The sequence below is a fragment of the Echinops telfairi genome, unplaced genomic scaffold (assembly GCF_000313985.2).
Source record: "Echinops telfairi isolate 266 unplaced genomic scaffold, ASM31398v2 ScPeMD7_12;HRSCAF=54, whole genome shotgun sequence".
In the NCBI taxonomy this organism is placed as follows: Eukaryota; Metazoa; Chordata; class Mammalia; order Afrosoricida; family Tenrecidae; genus Echinops; species Echinops telfairi.
The window spans coordinates 1,002,113-1,021,143 of record NW_022103909.1 but is presented as its reverse complement, the minus strand read 5'-3'; the positions used below and the strand labels follow the sequence as shown (position 1 = coordinate 1,021,143).

At 52.4% G+C, this 19,031-nt stretch overlaps 1 protein-coding gene across 1 annotated transcript; it reads left to right on the top strand.

Moving 5' to 3' along the window:
* The first annotated feature begins 1,612 nt into the window (after positions 1-1,612).
* On the top strand, positions 1,613-7,947 carry LOC101659232 (keratin, type II cuticular Hb6). Its single transcript, XM_004711365.2, has 9 exons — positions 1,613-1,978; positions 2,662-2,870; positions 3,614-3,674; positions 4,446-4,541; positions 4,722-4,886; positions 5,134-5,259; positions 5,545-5,765; positions 7,596-7,627; positions 7,775-7,947. The coding sequence occupies exons 1-9, from the start codon at positions 1,613-1,615 to the stop codon at positions 7,945-7,947; spliced, it is 1,449 nt and encodes a 482-aa protein (XP_004711422.1).
* The last annotated feature ends 11,084 nt before the right edge of the window (positions 7,948-19,031 follow it).

Genomic DNA, 19,031 nt, shown 5'->3' with positions numbered 1-19,031 from the left:
CCTCTTTTGTGCCGCCCCCCACCCACTTTACCAAGCATGATGTCCTTCTCCAGGGACTGGTTCCTTCTCATCACGTGCCCCAAGTGCCTGAGATGAAATCTCGCCAGCCACGTTTCTAAGGACCATTCTGACCGAGCACACCCAGAAACACACACTACATCCCAGTGAAGCAAAAGGCCATGGGACAACAGCTGTTTTTACTAAAGATCCACCCTGATATTCTAGTCTATTTCATTAAAACGAAATCTGGTTGCTTACAGCCTGGAAAAGGAGGCCACAAAGCTGAAAAATGCTTTTCATTCAAAGGCAGGCTGCTGCCTTTCAAGGGCAAAATTAAGAAGTAGGTGACATGCAGAGGTGCTCACAGGGCATTGCACACATCTCTATAGCCCACGCACAGCAGCAGCTCTGGCGAGGAAAGGCTTAACCCAGGAGTGAGGGATCTCGATGCAGTCACAGAGAGCTTATTGGGACTCAGCCCTTTTGAATTCAATGCCCATACTCCCCCCCTGAGTGGGCACCTCATCCATACTGGTCTGCCCTGTCGCTGAGAACTGCTGGGCAGGGTGGGGAGTGGCAGGGTGGAAGCAGTACAGAAAGCCTCCGGGGCGCAGGGGGTGAAGGAGGAGGACCGGATGCTTCCACTTAGGCTTTCATCTGGATTTCCTGTTTGGAACCCTGGGCTGGACAGACCACGACAGTGGTGCCCACCCTGGGCTGGGTGGACCCTGGAAGTGACAGTGTGTTGAGGCAAAATCCAGACTTGCTGGGGTGCCTGTTTGGGAACGTCTGAGCTTCCTTGTGGCCAGAGAGCCAGAATATGGCCTCCAAGGGTTCCTGGAGCTGACCACGCTGACTGAATTGTCGCAGGGACTGGTCTGTGTGCACACGGGGTGGGTGAGGGTGTACTTGAACATGCGTGAGCGCTTTGAGAGATGGTGGGTAGGAAGGCCTCTATGTGAATGCATGGAGTGTGTGTGTGTGTGTGAGAGAGAGAGAGTCACACACAGAGAGAGAGAGAGAGAGAGAGAGAAAGAGAGAAGTCTCGGGCTAGCGGGATCTTTTGGGGTTCAGGAAGAGTACTTCGCCAAGTGCACCTCAAGTTCCACAGGCCTTCTGTGCATTTCACCCTGGCCCGCATCCCCAGTCCAGTTCAATCAGCACCGCGGACAGAGGCGAGGAGCGCCTTCAACGGGGCGGAGCCGGAGGCCGCGCAGCCCAGCCGCTTCTCCGCCCTCATACTTCACCTGAATCACCCCCTTGTCCCCCTCCTCCAACCCCTACGACTCTCCAACCCAGTTCTGGGAGATTGGGGTGCGGGTGGGGTAATGGTGAGCTGGCCCTTTGAAGATGAAAATTGTGCAGTTTAGGACTAAGGGCCATAAACATCTGGCAGCTTCTGGCACATTAAGGGATGAGCGGCGGCAGCTAAGCAACCCAAGCCCATAAAGGCGACTAATTGCCCCTGGCCCTGTGGTCGCGGCGCTGGCCGGCTCCCGGCACCTATAAAAGGCCCACAGGGGTGCGAGAGGCACACACCTGACACCTCCTCCGCCTTGCGCTGCTTCAGAACGTCTCCCTCCTCCGCGCCTCCCGTCCCCAAAACAGCACCATGACCTGTGGATCTCACTGCGGCCGCGCCTTCAGCTGCGCCTCGGCCTGCGGGCCCCGGCCCGGCCGCTGCTGCATCACCGCCGCCCCCTACCGCGGCGTCTCCTGCTACCGCGGCCTCCCCGGGGGCTTCGGCAGCCGCAGCATCTGCGGGGGCTTCCGCTCCGGCTCCTGCGGACGCACCTTCGGCTACCGCGCCGGCGGCGTGTGCGGGCCCGTCCCGCCCTGCATCACCAGCGTGTCGGTCAACGAGAGCCTGCTGACGCCCCTCAACCTGGAGATCGACCCCAACGCGCAGTGCGTGAAGCACGAGGAGAAGGAGCAGATCAAGTGCCTCAACAGCAGGTTCGCGGCCTTCATCGACAAGGTGGGTGCCCCGCATCGCGCCCTGCCGCAGCCCCCACCCATGTTCAGTGCTGCCTTGGCCACCGATTGTGGGGAGAGGGTCAGGAAAATCAACATCAGGACGACTTCTGCCTGTGGGAACTCTGAGCCTTCTGGGAGAGGTAGACAGAGTAAGACATCGTTCTCACAAGACACAACAGAGAATGGGGCCAAGCAGGGCTTGTGGAAGCAGCCAGGTGACCAGAGTGTAGGCAGTTGGGGGAGAACAAGACCCCTGCTTCAGAAATCAGAAAGGTTTGAGCAGCCTTAGGCTCAGAATGAGACTCCCTCTGCGGAATGGTGGGCATCTTCTGGATGGCCTGTAACCTCATTCCCCTGCTACCCACCCTCAGAGGCTCGTTCTGTGATAGGGGCCCAAGAGCGTTGGCCATGAGAGCACCTGAGGGTGAGGCAGCCGAGTCCTCCAGCTACCTCCTCACCTGCTGTTGCCACGCTGGGACAGCTCAGTTGCCACCACACAGAAATGAACCTCCCCAGGCCTTTCCAAGCTGGAACAGCCATAGACGTGGATCAGCAAATTCAGAAGTGGCCCTTTTCCCCACTCTTACCTGTACCTAATCACTTCTGAGCTCCAAGGGCACCTTAGTAAACCACCCCCAGAGCAGGCCAGGAACTACAGACACCTCGCCCTATCCCACACTGCAGGTGCGCTTCCTGGAACAACAGAACAAGCTGCTGGAGACCAAGTGGCAGTTCTACCAGAACCGCAGGTGCTGTGAGAGCAACCTGGAGCCCCTGTTCAACGGCTACATTGAGACGCTGAGGCGGGAGGCCGAGTGCGTGGAGGCCGACAGCGGGCGGCTGGCCTCAGAGCTCAACCACGTGCAGGACGTGCTGGAGGGCTACAAGAAGAAGTGAGTGCGGCAGGGTGCAGGGTCCTGGGCTTGGTCAGGGAAATTGGGCTGAGATCAAAGGAAGGCATGCTGGGATTAAACACTTAAGAAGAATTCCCAAGGAGGGTGAGTTGTCACCCAGCCCTCGCTGCCTGTGGGGCAGGACCTTGACATTCTTGCCTAAGTGCAAGGCTGTGACTCCCCACAAGCTTCTGCTGCATGTCTCTGAGCCAAACCACAACAGCAGCCATCGCTTCTGAAACCTGGGAGCAGGCTTGCACAGAGCACCTGCCAGGCCATGTCCTGACCTCTCAGACCCCCACTTCTACAGCACCCGGACAAACGGTTCCCCAGAGGGTCACTTGGGAGTGACAGGTCCCACGGTCTTGGGTGCTGAGAGCCTCTTTATCCTAGAGGACCCTGCACCGCAGTGAAGACTGACAGCTGGGTCAGGGGAGGCTGGGCCGCACTGCCTGGGAGGCAAGTGTCAGGGTTGAGTGGCTAGGTGCTTTCTGTGGGGACACTGAGTAGCCTTGGGGATAGGACTGAGGTCCCAGGAGATGGGTCACTCCCCCTCGCAACCCCCGCCTCCCCCACATTCAACCTGGGAAGGAGAGCACCAGGGAGGACCTCCGGTGACTGCCTGGGCCTGGTTTTGTTGAGCGGATCCTATTGTTCCTCCCTCCTTCACCCGTCTGAAGTGTGTGTGTGTGTGTGTGGGTGTTGTGGAAATCTGCCTTTCCTTGACCTGGCTCTCTCCTCAGGTACGAGGAGGAAGTTTCTCTGAGAGCTACAGCCGAGAATGAATTTGTGGCTCTGAAGAAGGTGAGGAGCTGGGGTGGGGATGGGGATGGGGGTGGGTGAAGTATAGACACAAGGGGTCTCAGAAGGATGGCCTCTTTGGGGGGTGATCCAGAGGGTCTTGACCTCAAGGTGAAGGACAAAAGGGAGGTGCATTTCCAAATCAGGATGAGAACTTTGCAGAGAGCCGGGCCATTGAATGGCTCATCCAGGGCATGGGTAAAGGGCCATAGCCTTGGGATATATGCACTAGTACCCTCTCCTGGGCCAGAGGGATGGCTGGGTTGACCTCTGGAGGCCCTGCTCTTCGTCCCAGGTTGTGGCCGGTGGCTGGTGTCCACAGAGGCATGGCTGATTCTTTCTCTCTGGTGAGGAAGAGTGTCTCCTGTCCAGCACTCTGGGAAGTTTGGCCAGGAGGAAGGGAGTCTCAGGAGAGAGGGGACAATAGAGCAGAACCAAGAATGGCCAAGTGGAGTCTCAGGAGGCTGCATGGGGTGTAGCAAGAGGGAGGAGGCCAAGGTGTCAGGGCTGGGGAAATTAGTTTGGTCAGGCCTCCTGGAACAGGAGGGAATAGGTAAAAAGGATAGAAGAGGGGCAAGACATCTCTAGGAGGAGGTTTGGAAGGGTGGAGCCAGCTCCCAGGCTCCTGGAAAGGGATGGAATTCTGGGGTATCCTGGGAAGGACCAGAAGGTGAAGTTTTGGGGTGGGAATAGAAATCAGGGAGCTAGATGAGCTGGAAGTGGGGGCCATGACCCCCAGGGGTCCTCGGATTCAGACACGCCTCACTCTCCTAGGACGTGGACTGCGCCTACCTCCGCAAGTCAGACCTGGAGGCCAACTCTGAGGCCCTGACCCAGGAGATCGACTTCCTGCGGCAACTGTATGAGGAGGTAAGGGATCCTGCTCAGCAGACACCCAGCAGGAGGCACTAGGGATGGGGGGCAGGGGCAGGGGGCTGCTGACAGGCAGAACCTGGGCACCAGGGTGGGGCTGTGATGATTTAGAGCAGGTTGTCGATGGGAGAGGCTGTGCTGTAAACAAGATTCTGCCACCTCTTCCACCCCCTGCAGGAGATCCGGGTCCTCCACGCCCACATCTCAGACACCTCCGTGGTGGTAAAGATGGACAACAGCCGGGATCTGAACATGGACTGTGTCATCGCCGAGATCAAGGCTCAGTATGACGACATCGCCAGCCGCAGCCGGGCCGAGGCCGAGTCCTGGTACCGCAGCAAGGTGAGTCGCCCGGGACACCTGCCAACTAGGCATGGCCATGGGAGGATGCACAGCATGGATCAGAAGGCCTTCCTTTTTCTGGGGACACTGCCGATGCCAGAGGGTCCTTCTCTAGAGAGGCAGAGGGCAGGATTGACAGCTCTCCTGGGTGGCCCCTGAGTGGTTGTGCAGGCTGAGCACTGTCCAACCTGCTAGTCATTCCTGGTGAGCTGATGCGCATCCCACTGCCTCCCTTCCCCTCCTGCAGTGCGAGGAGATGAAGGCCACAGTGATCCGGCACGGGGAGACCCTGCGCCGCACCAAGGAGGAGATCAACGAGCTGAACCGCATGATCCAGAGGCTGACTGCTGAGGTGGAGAATGCCAAGTGCCAGGTACGCCTCAGCCCGGGCCCGGGACCAGAGAGCCTGGGCATCTGCCCAGGACCACACAGCCAGCGAACCCACCACCTGGACTTCCCCTTCACACTCCAGCCCGTGGATGTGATGGGGGTCCCTGGTTGTGGTCACACAGGGAGACCCAGGGCTGAAGGAGGGCAGGTCCCGTCCCTGGAGGGGTTGTCCCCGTTTCTGGGTGGGAGAAACTGAATGAATCCAGGGCAAGGACAGACAAAGAGACCCAGGGACCACAGCTCAGCTTGTTCTCTCCTGGGCTCCCAGAATTCCAAGCTGGAGGCTGCAGTGACCCAGTCTGAGCAGCAGGGCGAGGCGGCCCTCAACGACGCCCGCTGCAAGCTGGTCGGGCTGGAGGAGGCCCTGCAGAAGGCCAAGCAGGACATGGCCTGCCTGCTGAAGGAGTACCAGGAGGTGATGAACTCCAAGCTGGGCCTGGACATCGAGATCGCCACCTACCGGCGCCTGCTGGAGGGCGAGGAGCACAGGTGGGTGCCAGTTCTTTTTCCAGCCTCGCCTGGGCTTTGAGCATGCCCAGCCCTCCCCGTCCTGACACCACTCGACTTCTGTTTCCAATCCTTCCTCTTCTGCAACTGGACAGAGAATTTCCGTAAGTCCTTTCAGCACCTTTTCTATTCTCATCCAGTTCTTTCACAGCCACCTGGACCCTGCTCTTGGGTTGGAGCCTTTTTTCCCATCACAGGTCTGCTCCTCAGAGTCAGGAGGCAGGCTGCAGGCACTCCAATCCGGAGAAGCTTCACCTTGGGTGTAGGGCCACTTTCTTGGACCAGAGCTTCAGTTCTCCTCCTTCCATTCTCCTAGGCCCCAGACCTCTGGGGGTTCACAGTGATCCTATCACAGTGGCTTCAGATAGGAGACTTCATCTGCGAAGTCTTCATCGGTTCACCTAGTCTAATCAGTCCCCTTAAGTAGTCGGGCTGCGGCTGGTGGGCCTGAGGTTAGACTGTAGGAACCTATCCCTGAAAGTGGGTACAGCCTGCTTCTGGAATTCTTTGTCATTTTGCTCCTTTGGTGGGGAGTCTGCTTCCTTCTCATTGGCTGTAAGCTGGGCTGATGTACGGCTCCTTTAAGGAGATTGCTGTTCTTGGTTCCTGGCCCAAAGTCAGACAGTCTTCCCTCTTGGCAAGTACCTGGCCCTGAGGAGAGGAGGAGAGAGGGTGAGGATAGAGGGGGAGCATCCAGGGAGTTTCCTACAGAGTAGGGAGATGGGGACACCCAGGAAACGTGACGACATGCTTTGGAGGACTCAAGGCCGCTGGGTGTCCTTAGCCAAGAGTTCACGGAGGAGGAGTTTTTCAAGCTGAATTTGGAAGTGTGAACATTGCCTGACCCTCCACCTCCTTGGAGTGAAGTCGGAAGTTTGGATGTGACCTAGGAGACCTGGGCATGGGGTGGCTTCATGGTGGGCTGTGCCATCTTCTCCCACTTGGAGCTGACTTCTCCATCATTGTGATCCCAGGGGATCTTAGTCCATGTCCCCTAGGGAGACAGTCTGTGTGGGAAGGACTTATGGGTCCAGTGAACTAGCCCTCGTTATAGGTCTGACTCTCTGATGGATCCTTCCTCCCTCTCAGACTCAGTTTCCCCATCTGCAAAACTGGGGGGATTGGTTGGATAATGCCTGTGTTGGTGTCAGCTCAGAAATCTCACTCATTCACGAAACCAGGATGTATCAAGGCTGACCGGCTGAGGCACTGCAGGCTCTACAGTGGGGGGAAGAATAGGACACACTTCTGCCCCCCCATCCCCCTGAATCCTATGATCTAAAGACACCAGTCAGACTGGGTTTAGGGGGTTCCGTCTGGAGCCCCTCCACTGCATGTTCACTCCATTCCACACTGACTTAGAAGCAGAAGCAGTGAACATTTCCCAGCCAGAGGTTGCAGGGCTCAGGAGGGGTGGGTTCTGTTTCCAGAACCTGCACTGCCCTGGGTCCTGGGTTCGTGAGCAGGTTATTGCCCATCCTTGCTTGGCGAGCCCTGGTGGTGTAGTGGGTCACACGCTGGGTGGCTAACTGCAAGGTCAACTCAGCAGTTCAAAACCACCAGCCTCAAGCAGATGCACTCTGTCCCTGTAGAGACGGACAGCTTCTGAGACCCAAAGGGCAGTTCTACTCTGCCCTATAGGGTCACTGTGATTCAGCAGAGACTGGATGGCGGTGGTGGGTTTGTTTGGGTTCTTGGCCAGCGATACCCAGAAGGAGAGCCACGACTCTCACCTTCCCTCCTGGCCTCATGGTCCCAGCGCACCCCCCACCCCCACCGCACTAAACCCTCTCTCTCTTTCTTCTCCCACAGGCTGTGTGAGGGCGTTGGCGCTGTGAATGTCTGTAAGTAGTAGGAGCTCTTCCTTCTCCAGCGGGCCAGCCCCAGCGGGGGTGGGGGTGGGGTTCTCAACCCTCCCCCTCCCCCAGTGACAAAGTCCCCTGGATGGGGCTGTGCCTGACCCGCACCTCTGTCCCTTCTGCCCCCTCCAGGCGTCAGCAGCTCCCGCGGTGGCGTCGTCTGTGGCAATCTCTGTGCCTCCAGCACTGCCCCTGTTGCCACCCCAGGCCTCATCAGCAGCCCCAGCAACACCAACGTGGTGGTGGGCACCCCCAACGCCTGCGCCCCCTGCGCTGGGGTCGGTGTTGGCTGTAAGAGATGCTAGGCAGCTGTAGCCTCAGCACCACAGCAGCAGACAGCATCGTGGTCACCCTCTGCCCGGCCAGGACCTTGAGCCACTCAAACGCACTTCCCGCTGCCCCCCCTGCACCGCCAGCCACCATTTGGCCCGTGCCCCTCTGTGCTCCATGCCCCTGGTGCTTGGAATACCAGGGAAGCCAGGAGCCGTCTTGGCCTCTTTCCGTAGCCTCTCCTAATCTCACCTTGTTGTCTCGAGAACTCGTCTGTTTCTTCTGCCTTCTGTTCCCTGCTGGATTCACTGGTCCCGCCTGATGCCTACGCCCAAGCTTGGAGAAAGAGAGTAGACACACTGCACCCCCGACCCCCCACCCCCTTCTGACCTCCCTGTCCACTCCCCTGGGAACCTGCTAGCAAGCTTCTGCCTGTGGAATGGAGATGGGGAACATGATGGTGGTTTTTCTATGGCTCTGCAGGCCACATGGCCCAATGAGGAGGGAGAGTGCCTCCTTTCTCAGACTGCCTGCAGAAGCTTCTAGAATGCCGTGACTCAACTGCCTGCATGCTTGCCTTTGTCTCTTAATGGGTTTCCAATAAACTAACTGTAGCTGATCAAATCTGGTGCCTCGGAGTCTTGAAAAGACCAGTGTCCTCCTGTCGGCGGGTCCCCTGCCCTCGATGTCCTGAGCACCTCTCCATGCCACTGCTTCTCAGGAGGTGACAGTGACTGCAGTCAATGCTGCCCACCTGACTTGAGAAACCCAAGCCTTGGGGGAGAAAAGGGAAGGCGCTTGGAGGCATGGAATCTTGTGGGCTCAAGACCAAGGTCACTCAACTTCAACCCCACTGACATTTGGGAAAGCACCACCCACTGTAGTATGCTTTGCGAGCTCCCTGACCTCCTGTCCCTAAGTGCCAGTAGGCCCTCCTCCCAGTGTTGACAACCACAGCTATCTTCAGACATTGCCAAATTGTCTTCTAGGGGTTCTCATCCAGGTAAATTTTGACCTCCTGAGAACCATTCTTGGAAGCGGGGACTGCTTGAAGGCATGGCATGGATGGCATGGAGGAAAGGCATGTGGGCAGAAGAAGAACATTGGGTTGTGGTCAGGAGAATTGGGTATCAAGTTCAAAGTCCTGACTTGACCCTGTCATGCAACAACGGTGTCCCTTTGGGCAAGTAACTTCCACCCTCTGAGCTCCAGGGTCCCTGAGTATAGAACAAGGGGAGTTGTGCAGTGTCCCTAAGGAATCTTCCAGTCCCAAAGGGAGATAATGTGTCTGAAAGAGTTTTGTCAAAACAGCCCTATGTCTAGATGCTGCTCCGGTCATTCATGAGTTCTGAAATTGTGAGCTAGTTCTTCATTTTTACTGAACTCTGACTTCTTCAAGGAGCCCCGGTGGTAGAGTGGTTACATGATGGGCTGCAATCTGAAAGGTCAACAGTTCAAAACCACCAGCCGCTGTGAAAGAGAAAGATGGGGCTTTTTACTCCCATGAAGACTTACAGCCTCAGAAACAGCGGAAGTTCTACCCTGTCCTATAGCATCGCTATGAGTCGGCATCAACTCATTAGCAATGAGTTGTGTTGGCTTTTCCATCTGTTAAAGGGGATAATGCTACACACTGGACTATAAGGTGTTCAGATATCTGTTGCTACCTAATAAGCCAATAAAAAAAGTAGAGGCTTAAACCAATGAGTTATTTCCCACCCCCCCCCAATGATTTTTTTCAGTAGACAGGACATTTCTCCTTCAAATGGTGCAGTTTAGGTGGTGGGATGGCTGGAAGTTCCAAAATAGCTTAACTCAGATGGTTGGGTACAATACTGGATTTGGAACTCAACTGGGATAGTTGGCCAAGGTGTATTCTTAACTCTCACAGGATTAGAGGAAGGAGGGATTGGCTAGTGAACATTAAGCGCTTTAAAGAATAGAAGTGCTACAGCCACTAGGAGGAACACTCCTTATAGCTTTCTCAGCTGCTAGGACAAGCTGCTCAAGAAGAGGTGTCTGTAACCCCAAATCATTGATGAAGGATGCTGAGCAAGATGGCTGGCCGCAGGATACTGCCAACCACCAGGCCTGCCTGCACTTTAGGAGCTGGGCATTGAGGAGCAGAATGCTGGTGAAACTTTGAGTGTTGCAGGACTTGGTCATGAGGAAAAATGTCTTCCTCCTATACAACCACTACAGCGCCCTCTACTGACAAGGCTTAACATTGTGCCATTAGAACCGTGAAAAATACTTCACCTCTTAGTTTCCACAGAGCAGGCAATGAAGGGTGATTTGATGCTCAGCATAGGGAAAACTTAGTTTTTCTCCATCCAGCCATTTCTCGGGTGGGTGCCTGGGTGTCCTCACAGCCTGGGGGCTGGGGTCTAAGAGGAAGGAAGAAGAAAGCAGAAGTTACTTCTTTTCAGGTCTGAGCTCCTAAGTCCCGGAACGTCATTTCTACCATATTCTATTGGCCAAGGCAGGCACTAGGCTATCCTGCCATGCGAGGAGTAGCTTCTCTGTATGGAAAGGAGAGGAGCTGCTGTGGGCCACTTTGGGAGACTAGCTCCCACCGGTCGCTCTCTGACAATAGCGATTTGTATTCACCACCACCCCCCCATGAGGGCTGCCCCTCCCAAGATGTCTCAAAGTTTTATCCCCTTACGATGGTATCAGTTTGAGGTTCAGAATCTCACTATTGGGCTCATAGCCAGGTGTAGGGAGGTTCTTGGCACGTGATTCTTTAATGCAGCTCTTCCATTTTGATTAATCTTAATCTGCAAACCTGGGGATTGGAAACACCAACTTTCTGTTCCCCCAGCATTCATCATGCAACGGGGAGAAAGGGATAGAGGAACCGCAGTCGGCAGCCCCAATTGTAAAGAAAGGAAGCAGAGGACACGTAGAAATCACTGATCATAACAACCAGCCATCCTTGGCACACCCACCTTGCTCAGGAGGCAGGGAATTGTATTGATTAGAGGTCAGTTAGTGGATCTCTTTGGTTCTTAATTCCACCCTTAGAATCGTTGCTGGCTCTTCTCGGTTATCTTTCCTTTTTCATGAGGAATGGCCCACGCTTGCTGCTGAATTGAGTAGCTTTCTTAGCAGGTTTTCTGTCGGTGAGAGGTTGAGACCAAAAAACCAACTCACTGCTATTGAGTTGATGCTGACTCATAGCAACCCTATAGGTCAGGGTAGAATTGCCTCTGTGAGTTTCTGACACTGTAACTATTGACAGGAGTAGAAAGCTCTGTCTTGCTCCCTTGGGGCGGCTAGTGGTTTCAAACTGCTGACCTTTTGGGTTACAGTTCAACTTGTAACCACTATGCACCAAGGTTCCCTGAGGTCTGTTTTCCTTTTCAACGGCTTCTGATTCTTATAGTTAGAACTTCTATAATTCCTTCAAAAACGTTCTGAGTTTCCAATGTATCAAAGGATTATTGAATTACAGAATTAGATGAAGTCAGACTGCAAAATCTATTTTAGACCCCAAACTCACAAACTCACTGCCACTGAGTCACTCTCGACTGATTATGACTCTGTAGGATGGAGGAGACCTGCCCTTTGGGGTTTCCTAGTCATTAAATCTTTAGGCGACAGACGGCCTTCTCTTTCCCCCTTGGAGTGGCTGGTAGGTTTCACACAGTTCACTGTGTGGCCCACTAGGCCACCAGTGTCAAAGAGACAGACCCCTCTTACTCTTGGGCTTACAGTCATGCTGCTGTGGGAACCTCTTGTCTAGTCAAGAGGGTCTGAGCAGCTTGTGTTTTTCTTAGAAGACTTTTTGTCAGCTGGATGAGTTCTTGAGGCTCTGAGTTCTGAACCAGGGTCTTAAAGCCACACTCTTGATCTGGCCTGGTTTATCAGTGGCATTCTTAGCTTGACCTTTGCCTTGAGGCCACGTCTTACTTTGAATTTGATGCTTGAGAAGCAAACAAGAAGGTCCTTGACCCTCTGTAATAAGACAAAATCGGTTCCCATTGTGTTGCTTCTTCCCCAAGGTGCCCCCATGTGCTGCAGAGTAGACTGATTCCATGGTGTCACCTTGGCTGTCATGTCACAGAGGCAGGTCTCCAGCCCTATCTTTTGTGGCACTACTGGGAAGGTTTGAACCACCAACCTTTGGGTTCATAGTTAAAAGTTGGCTGTTTCCATCCCCCAGAGCCTTCAGCCCTCTGTTATTCCTGTAGACTGTAGTCCATTGCTCTTGTTGTCTTTTCCCACAAGCAGCTAGAAGAAGCAAGTCGTCATGTTCAGCATTCTGCCTGAAAATCTCCTTAGCTATAGTCACTTATTCATTAGCTGCCCTTTGGTTTTTCATGGTACCACAGACAACAGTATTGCCAAATTTGCTGCCATGACACAATGTGTGTTGCCTTCTTCTCAAGAATCTACAATGATACCAGCACTTTCTGTTCTGTCTTCACCAATTGTTTCCCAAGGATGTGCAGATGTCTGCTTGATGCCTGGTCCCAAAGCTAATGAGGGCTTTGGTTCAGATTGTGTTACAGCAGATCCCACTTCCAGGTACCAAGGTATCTTTCAATAATCTGATGCTACTTGAGATGCATCCCAGAATTTAGTAGCTTAAAACACGAATATTACTTTTCATGATTGGATGGATTGAATGAGCAATTCTTTTGTTTCATATAATTGGCTGGGACTCTTGGCTGATTGGAGGCTCAAAATGGCTTTTGCTCATTGACTTTGACTAGGTTCTTTAGAGAAGCAAAGCCAACGTGTGTGTATGTGTCTATATCTATATCCATATATATATCTATATCCATATCTATATATGTTTATCTTTATCTCTATCTATATTACCTATACCTATATCTAGAGAGAGTTTGAAAACATGTGCGCATGCATGAGTGCCCCGATGGTGTAATGGATTGTGTTAACTATTGGGCTGTTTACCAAAAGGTCATCAGTTAAAAGCCACCAGCTGCCACATGGGAAAAAGATGAGGCTTTCCACTCCCATAAAGATATGCAGTCTCAGAAACCCACAGTGGCAGTTCTACCCAATCCTGGAGGGTTAGTATGAGTCACCATTGACTTCATGGCGATGGGTTTGATGACTATTTATCTAAAGGATTTGGATTAGATGCTGGCATGTTCCAAGTGTGGGGGTCCAATGTCAGGCTGGAAGACTGACCTGGCTCCTTATCTGCAGGAGCTAAAGAACCAAAGACCTGCTGGTTAGATGGCAGGCTTCTGGCTGAAGAGGTGAATGAATCCAAGGTAAGCAGGTGAGGTGACAGAGTGCTAATGGCTCAAGTCCAAAGAACCATAGTTGGGATTACAAGCCAGACGCAGGATCTACATCCAGGAAATATCAAGCAAGCTTTGCCAAAGCATCCACATATATTGGAAGGAGGTCACACTCTTCAGGAAACTCCCTTTCAGCTTATTGACTGCTCATAGCCGATCTCATCATGGAGGTGATATGGGATCTCAACTGACAAACCACCGAGAATCCTGGCCCAGGCAAGTTGACACATAACTTGAACTAATATCACACTCACATTAATATTTGGTACTGAATACCTGTTGGGAGCTCAGCTGGGGTTGATGGTCTCTTAAGGCCTTGGTGGAGAAGCCTCAGAAGGTCACGTCTACCACTACTGGTCAAAGCAGTGCCAAGGCTAGAACAGGTTTAGAAGGAGGAAAACAGATTCCACCTCTTGACGTAAGGAGTGGTGTACAAAGAGAGGAGAGAATGGTTGATGGCCGTCCTCTGAACCACCACTCCAAGCAAAACGAAACAAAAGCTGTAACTCACTGCCGGAGTCAATGCCAACTCACAGCGACCCTATAGGACAGGGCAGACCTGTCCTTGTGAGTTTCTGAGACTGTAGCCTTTATAGGGGAGTAGAAAGCCCGGTCTTTCTCCTGAGGAGAGGCTGGTGGTTTTGAACTTCTCGCCTTGAGAATTGCAGTCCAATGAGCAACCACTGTACCACCAGAGCTCCCCTGAACTTCCACAGAAAGGTTAGATGAGGCAAACCAAATGAAAGTTTATAAAGTAGAGTTTGGCAAATAATGGATACTAAAAATGGGTATGTATTATTAATGTTATATCACAGCGGCACAGCATCTCTAGCCTTTGGCTAGCAGGTGGCAGGGGGGTGGGGCAGACTAGCATTTAGAAATTTGGTTATTGTTCTGGCTTTGACACCCAGTATGGTCAAACCCCTTCACCTTTCAGAACCTTGGCTAGTTCCTCCATGTTTGGGGTGATTCTACTAGCTCCGTGAATGAGCGAGAGCTTCAGCCAGTGCGGAGGTGAGGGCGCATGTTGAGTACGAGGAACATTGCCACAACCTCACCTGGTCTTATCTCTGGCTTGACATAGACATAGCTCGTATCCGGCAGAAGCCAGCAGGGAAGTTCCGGGGACAGAGTCCTTCTTTGGGAAGGAGGAGGTTGATGGACCTCTGGGAAGTGCAGAAGGTCTTATTAACAGGCATGTGTCTCTGTATTTTCTAGTTTTGTCCATGTCTTTTGGTGTTTAGGAGAGACTTCATTTTTAATATTGATGCATACTATGCCATTGTATGAATAGACCAGAGTTTGTTTATCCACTCTTGTGTAATCAGACTGTTTGGTTGTTTACATTTTTTTGCTTTTATGGAAATCACTGCAACACACACAGGCGTGCATATGTCTGTTCGTGTTGTGTTCTATACTTCTTTAGGGACATGCCCAGTAGAGGGATTGCAGGATCATAAGGTAAGTGACCTGTCAGTTTCCATAGTAGCCGTACAATTCTACAGGCTCTCCAGCGAAGTATGAGCCTGCCTATAGTCCACATTCTCACCAGCATTTATTCTTCTCCTCTTTGTAAAGACTTTTGCTGGAGTGTCAGTGTGAGGTGATATCTCACTGTTGTTTGAATTTTATGGCTAAAAAATATGAGTGTGTCTTCCTATGATTGTTGAAGGCCTGGGCGTCCTCTGTCATAAATCGTCTATTCATGCCTTGGGCACATTTTTTATTGAATTATTTTTGTTTTTCTAATTAAAGTGTTGTAGTTTTCTATCTGTTTTGAAAAACCATTTATGCTATTTATCATTTATCTGATAAATTATTGCTAAATATCTCCCCCCCCCCAAGTCTGCAGGTTCTTTTAACTCTTTTGATGAAATCTTTTGATGTGCACAAGATTCATATTTTCAGAACATCCCAGTGCTTTGTTTTATCTTCTATAGTGTGGGCATGCTTTCATTGTGTTCTGTAATGAATGTATGCCTTGTAGTAGGGACCTTAAGTTTGTCCCTATCTTTTCATTGATAGGCTTTGTGGTTTGGGGGGTTATATTTAAGTCTTGGATCCATCTTCTTGTATATGGTGTGAGGTGTGCGTCCTGTTTCATTCTTGTGCTGGTGAAGATCCATTTTTTTCCAGCACTGTTCATTGACAGTTAATATGTTTTAGTCTTTTATCAAAAATTGAATGTCTGGAGGTTGTATTTCTCGGTTTTCACTTCTAATCCAGGAGTCTATTGTTCTACTAGTCTGCATGTCTATTGTTCTACTAGTACTAACGAGTACATGGTTATATAATGGGTTTTAAAACCTGGGAGTGAAAGTCTTCCTGCTGTGGTTTTGTTTTTTCCTTGTGTTTTATTTATACTGGGGTTCTTTCCTTTCTATACAAAGTTGGTAGTTTCTCCATTTCTTTGAAGAATTGTGCTGGGATTTGTATCAGAATTGCATCGAATTTATTACTTTTTAGTAGTATTGACATTTTCACTTTATTTAGCTTATCTATTCTAAGACTTAGTTTTTGAGACAGACATTTCTGACAGCTTTCTTCAACTATAAGAATCCAAGTTCTTATAGCAGTCCCTGGTTCAGAGTAGGGGCTCAATAATTATTTGCTGATTGGGTAAATGAGACCCTACTTCTTTCAGTAGGTCTTCTCAGGTCAATACTCCTAACGGTGCTTCTCATGTTCTCCCGGTACCGAGGTCTGAATGCTTTGAGGTTACACTCCTCCTTGGTGCAAAGGTGGCAGTGATGATGGAGGAGGTTGGGCTCAGGGACAGGCTCCAACACGTCAGCAGTGTGTACCTTCAGTCCTGCCTGATCCCTGGAATGAGTAGGCTGGAAGACAAGCCCCCACCCCCAGCCCCCAGAAGCATAAATTCTCCCTAGGTTCTCCCAGGTGGCATCTTGATGACCTCCCAAGTCTGGCAGTCCTTACAGCACGCTAAGTCCCTGGAAAAGGAGTGTTGCGGTTCCAGAGCAGAGCCCAGAGTCACTTCCCAAGAGGGTCCGAAAGGAAGAGGCCCTTTGAGAAGCCTCTGGCCCAACCCTTCATTGGCTGTTCATCGTATTCCAGGAGGTAGGGTGTGTGGAGAATAAGGAGCAGTGAGGGATGCAATGAAGCACCCGTTAGAGACTGGGAGAGAGGGTCGTGAAGTTATGCTTAGAGATAGGGACTTTATCCTGTGTATTGTGGGGAGCCACGGCAAGGTCAGGTTCTCTGGCGGCTCCAAGGAGAGAGGATGGCTGGGGAAGAAGAACAGGATTCCAGCCAAGATGGGGTGGTTGGGAGCAGGGGGGAGAGAAGAACAAGGCGGCTCAGAGAGGCGCTTGTCGTGTGCGGTCACCTGGATTCCAACTTACAAGACAGAGTGCCACTGTCCCTAAAAGTGCCAAGGCCGACATCTTATGGGAGAGCACCGGTCCCTTTCCTCTTGTGGGGCTGCAGGCGGGTTCAAGCAGCCAATCTTTCTTTTTTCTTTTTTAAATCATTTTTTATTGGGGACTCGTACAACTCTTATCACAATCCATACATCCATCCATTGTGTCAAGCACATTTGTACATTTATTGCCATCTTCATTCTTCATACAATTTCTACTTGAGCCCTTGGTCTCAGGTTCTCATTTTTTCCACTCCCTCCCCACCCCTCCTCCCTCATGAACCCTTGATAATTTATAAATTATTTTATTTTGTCATATCTTACACTGTCCGATGTCTCCCTTCACCCACTTTTCTGTTGTCCATCCCCCAGGGAGGGAATTATATGTAGATCCTTGTAATCGATTCCCCCTTTCTACCTCACCTTCCCATTACCCTCCTGGTATCACTAATTTCATTATTGGTCCTGAGGGGTTTATCTGTTCTGGATTCCCTGTGTTTCCAGTTCTGATCTGTAGCAGTGTACATTCTCTGTAAGGTATAATTGGAATCAAGATAGTGGGCTGGGGAAGGGAAGGGCGGAGGAAGCATTAAAGAACTAAAGGAAATTTGTATGTTTCATCATTGCTCTACTGCACCCTGGCTGCAAACAGCCAATCTCTTGGTCAACAGCTGAGCACTTCACCACTGTATTCCAAAGTTCCTCTTGTCTCTGGAATCCTCCATCAGACTGAGCTATTTCGCACTGGTGCGATGATGATGGCTCGGGCAATTTCACTGAGCATCTTGATAGAGGAGGTGAGTGGGAGAGTTGGCTTGAGAGGGTGGGGCCTCATGAATGAAGCCTGGGGGGTTGTTGAGTTTGAAGGGTCTCTTGAGACCCTCTGTGGAGGTGCCTGGCAGGTCCTGGGGCGTGTGGGTCTGACACCGGGGAGGGTGAATGGGGCGAGAGGCGAGTCGTCAGCATTCTGAAGCACAGTGGGGGCATTAAGAGAATGATGTGACTGACCAAAGAGAGCGCACAGACACATGCTAGAAGGGTGCAGAGGTGCTTCATTGTTTGGGAGTGGGGTGTCTGAGGGAAGGGCATGAACCAGGTGTCCCTGGGGGAGCTGACAAGGAGAGCCGAGCCCCGAGACTCAGCAGTACTGAGGGAGAGCAGGTGGGAGGGGCAGCGGGGACTTGGATGTGGAGTTGAGTGGGTCTTGGAGGGAGTGGAGTGCTTCAAAGAGAGCTTAGCGAGAAGGGCAGGACCAGTCAGGGCCAGGCAGAGGGTGGCCACAATGGGCTAGGGCCGGATGAAGGGGAGGCTTAAGAAGGGCAGGAAAAAGGCAGTGGAAAGGACTGCACCAGGAGGGGCCTGGGACCTCAGGGCGACTGTTCCTGACCCACTCCCCTTTTTGCTAGCCTGTGCTTAGGGGGTTCATAAAGCCTTCCTCTCTAGAACTCCCCAGTCTCTCTCTGAGCAGAGAACCGGAGAGAATGAGCCATGGGGAGGCGCAGAAGAGTCATCTTTGGGTTGGGATTGAAGCTCGGTACTATCAGGAGCTGGGGACAGTGTGTGGGGGAAGTGAAGAGGGGACATCCGCCTCCCAGTGGCAGGAGAGCCCCGTCCCGGGGACCGAAGAACTGTCTATTGGGTCTCATCCCTCCTTGTTGCTGGGCAGCGTGGGAAGACTGTGGGAATGGGGCATGTGGGGTGGAGATGGACACCAGGTAGCAGTGGGCACGGTGAGCGGTTGCTGCTGTCTTGCCCATTTTGGTGGTGGTGATGTCTTGGGGGCAAGTTGAAGGTGGGCCAAAGAGAGGGTGGGGTGTGCATAGGGGAGTGGGGAGGGACACAGAGACACACACGCTGATGCTCAGTATCCCATGAATTCTCCAGTCTCTCCCTGGATCCCCCCAGAACCAGCTGGAAGAACAACACACTAAATAACATCCACAGGCACACATGTCTAGGTTGGCAAGTTTGGGGAGTGGTCAGGGGAAGGGGATGCCATTGGGAGACTGGCCCTGCAGGTGTCTTAGTGGAGGACGGACCAGAATGACTCTAGTTCTCAGAGTATCACACAGGGTCGGGGTGCCCATCGATGGAGATACACTTTAAGAAAGCAAGACACTGTGACATAGAAATTAGGCTCCCCAGTTTATTGGAAAAATGGGAGGCCAGAGGCCAGAGAGGCGCAGGAGGCAGTTGGGCAGTGGTCCTTCCATGGGAGAAAGCCCTTCTCCCCTGGGAGGGTCCAGAGCCCAGAGGGGGCATGGCACCGTCCATTCCCAGGCAGCAGGCCCCTTTCCAGGAGGAGGAGATGACGGGAGTGGCAGCAGCGGGGGTGGGGGAGCAGGTGGCGTGTTCTCAGAACACGAGGGTCAAAGCCACCGAAGCGCCGCTGCTCTCGGCTGGGGTGGGACAAGGGCACTCGCGGCAGGTGGAAGGGCCCACTGGCTCTGTCTGGCGGCGC

Excerpts from the sequence above, each read along its gene's own strand:
- LOC101659232 (XM_004711365.2), top strand. The coding sequence starts at position 1,613 with ATGACCTGTGGATCTCACTGCGGCCGCGCCTTCAGCTGCGCCTCGGCC. Across the intron at positions 3,675-4,445 it reads AATTTGTGGCTCTGAAGAAG|GACGTGGACTGCGCCTACCT; the intron begins GTGAGGAGCTGG and ends TCACTCTCCTAG. Across the intron at positions 4,542-4,721 it reads TGCGGCAACTGTATGAGGAG|GAGATCCGGGTCCTCCACGC; the intron begins GTAAGGGATCCT and ends CACCCCCTGCAG.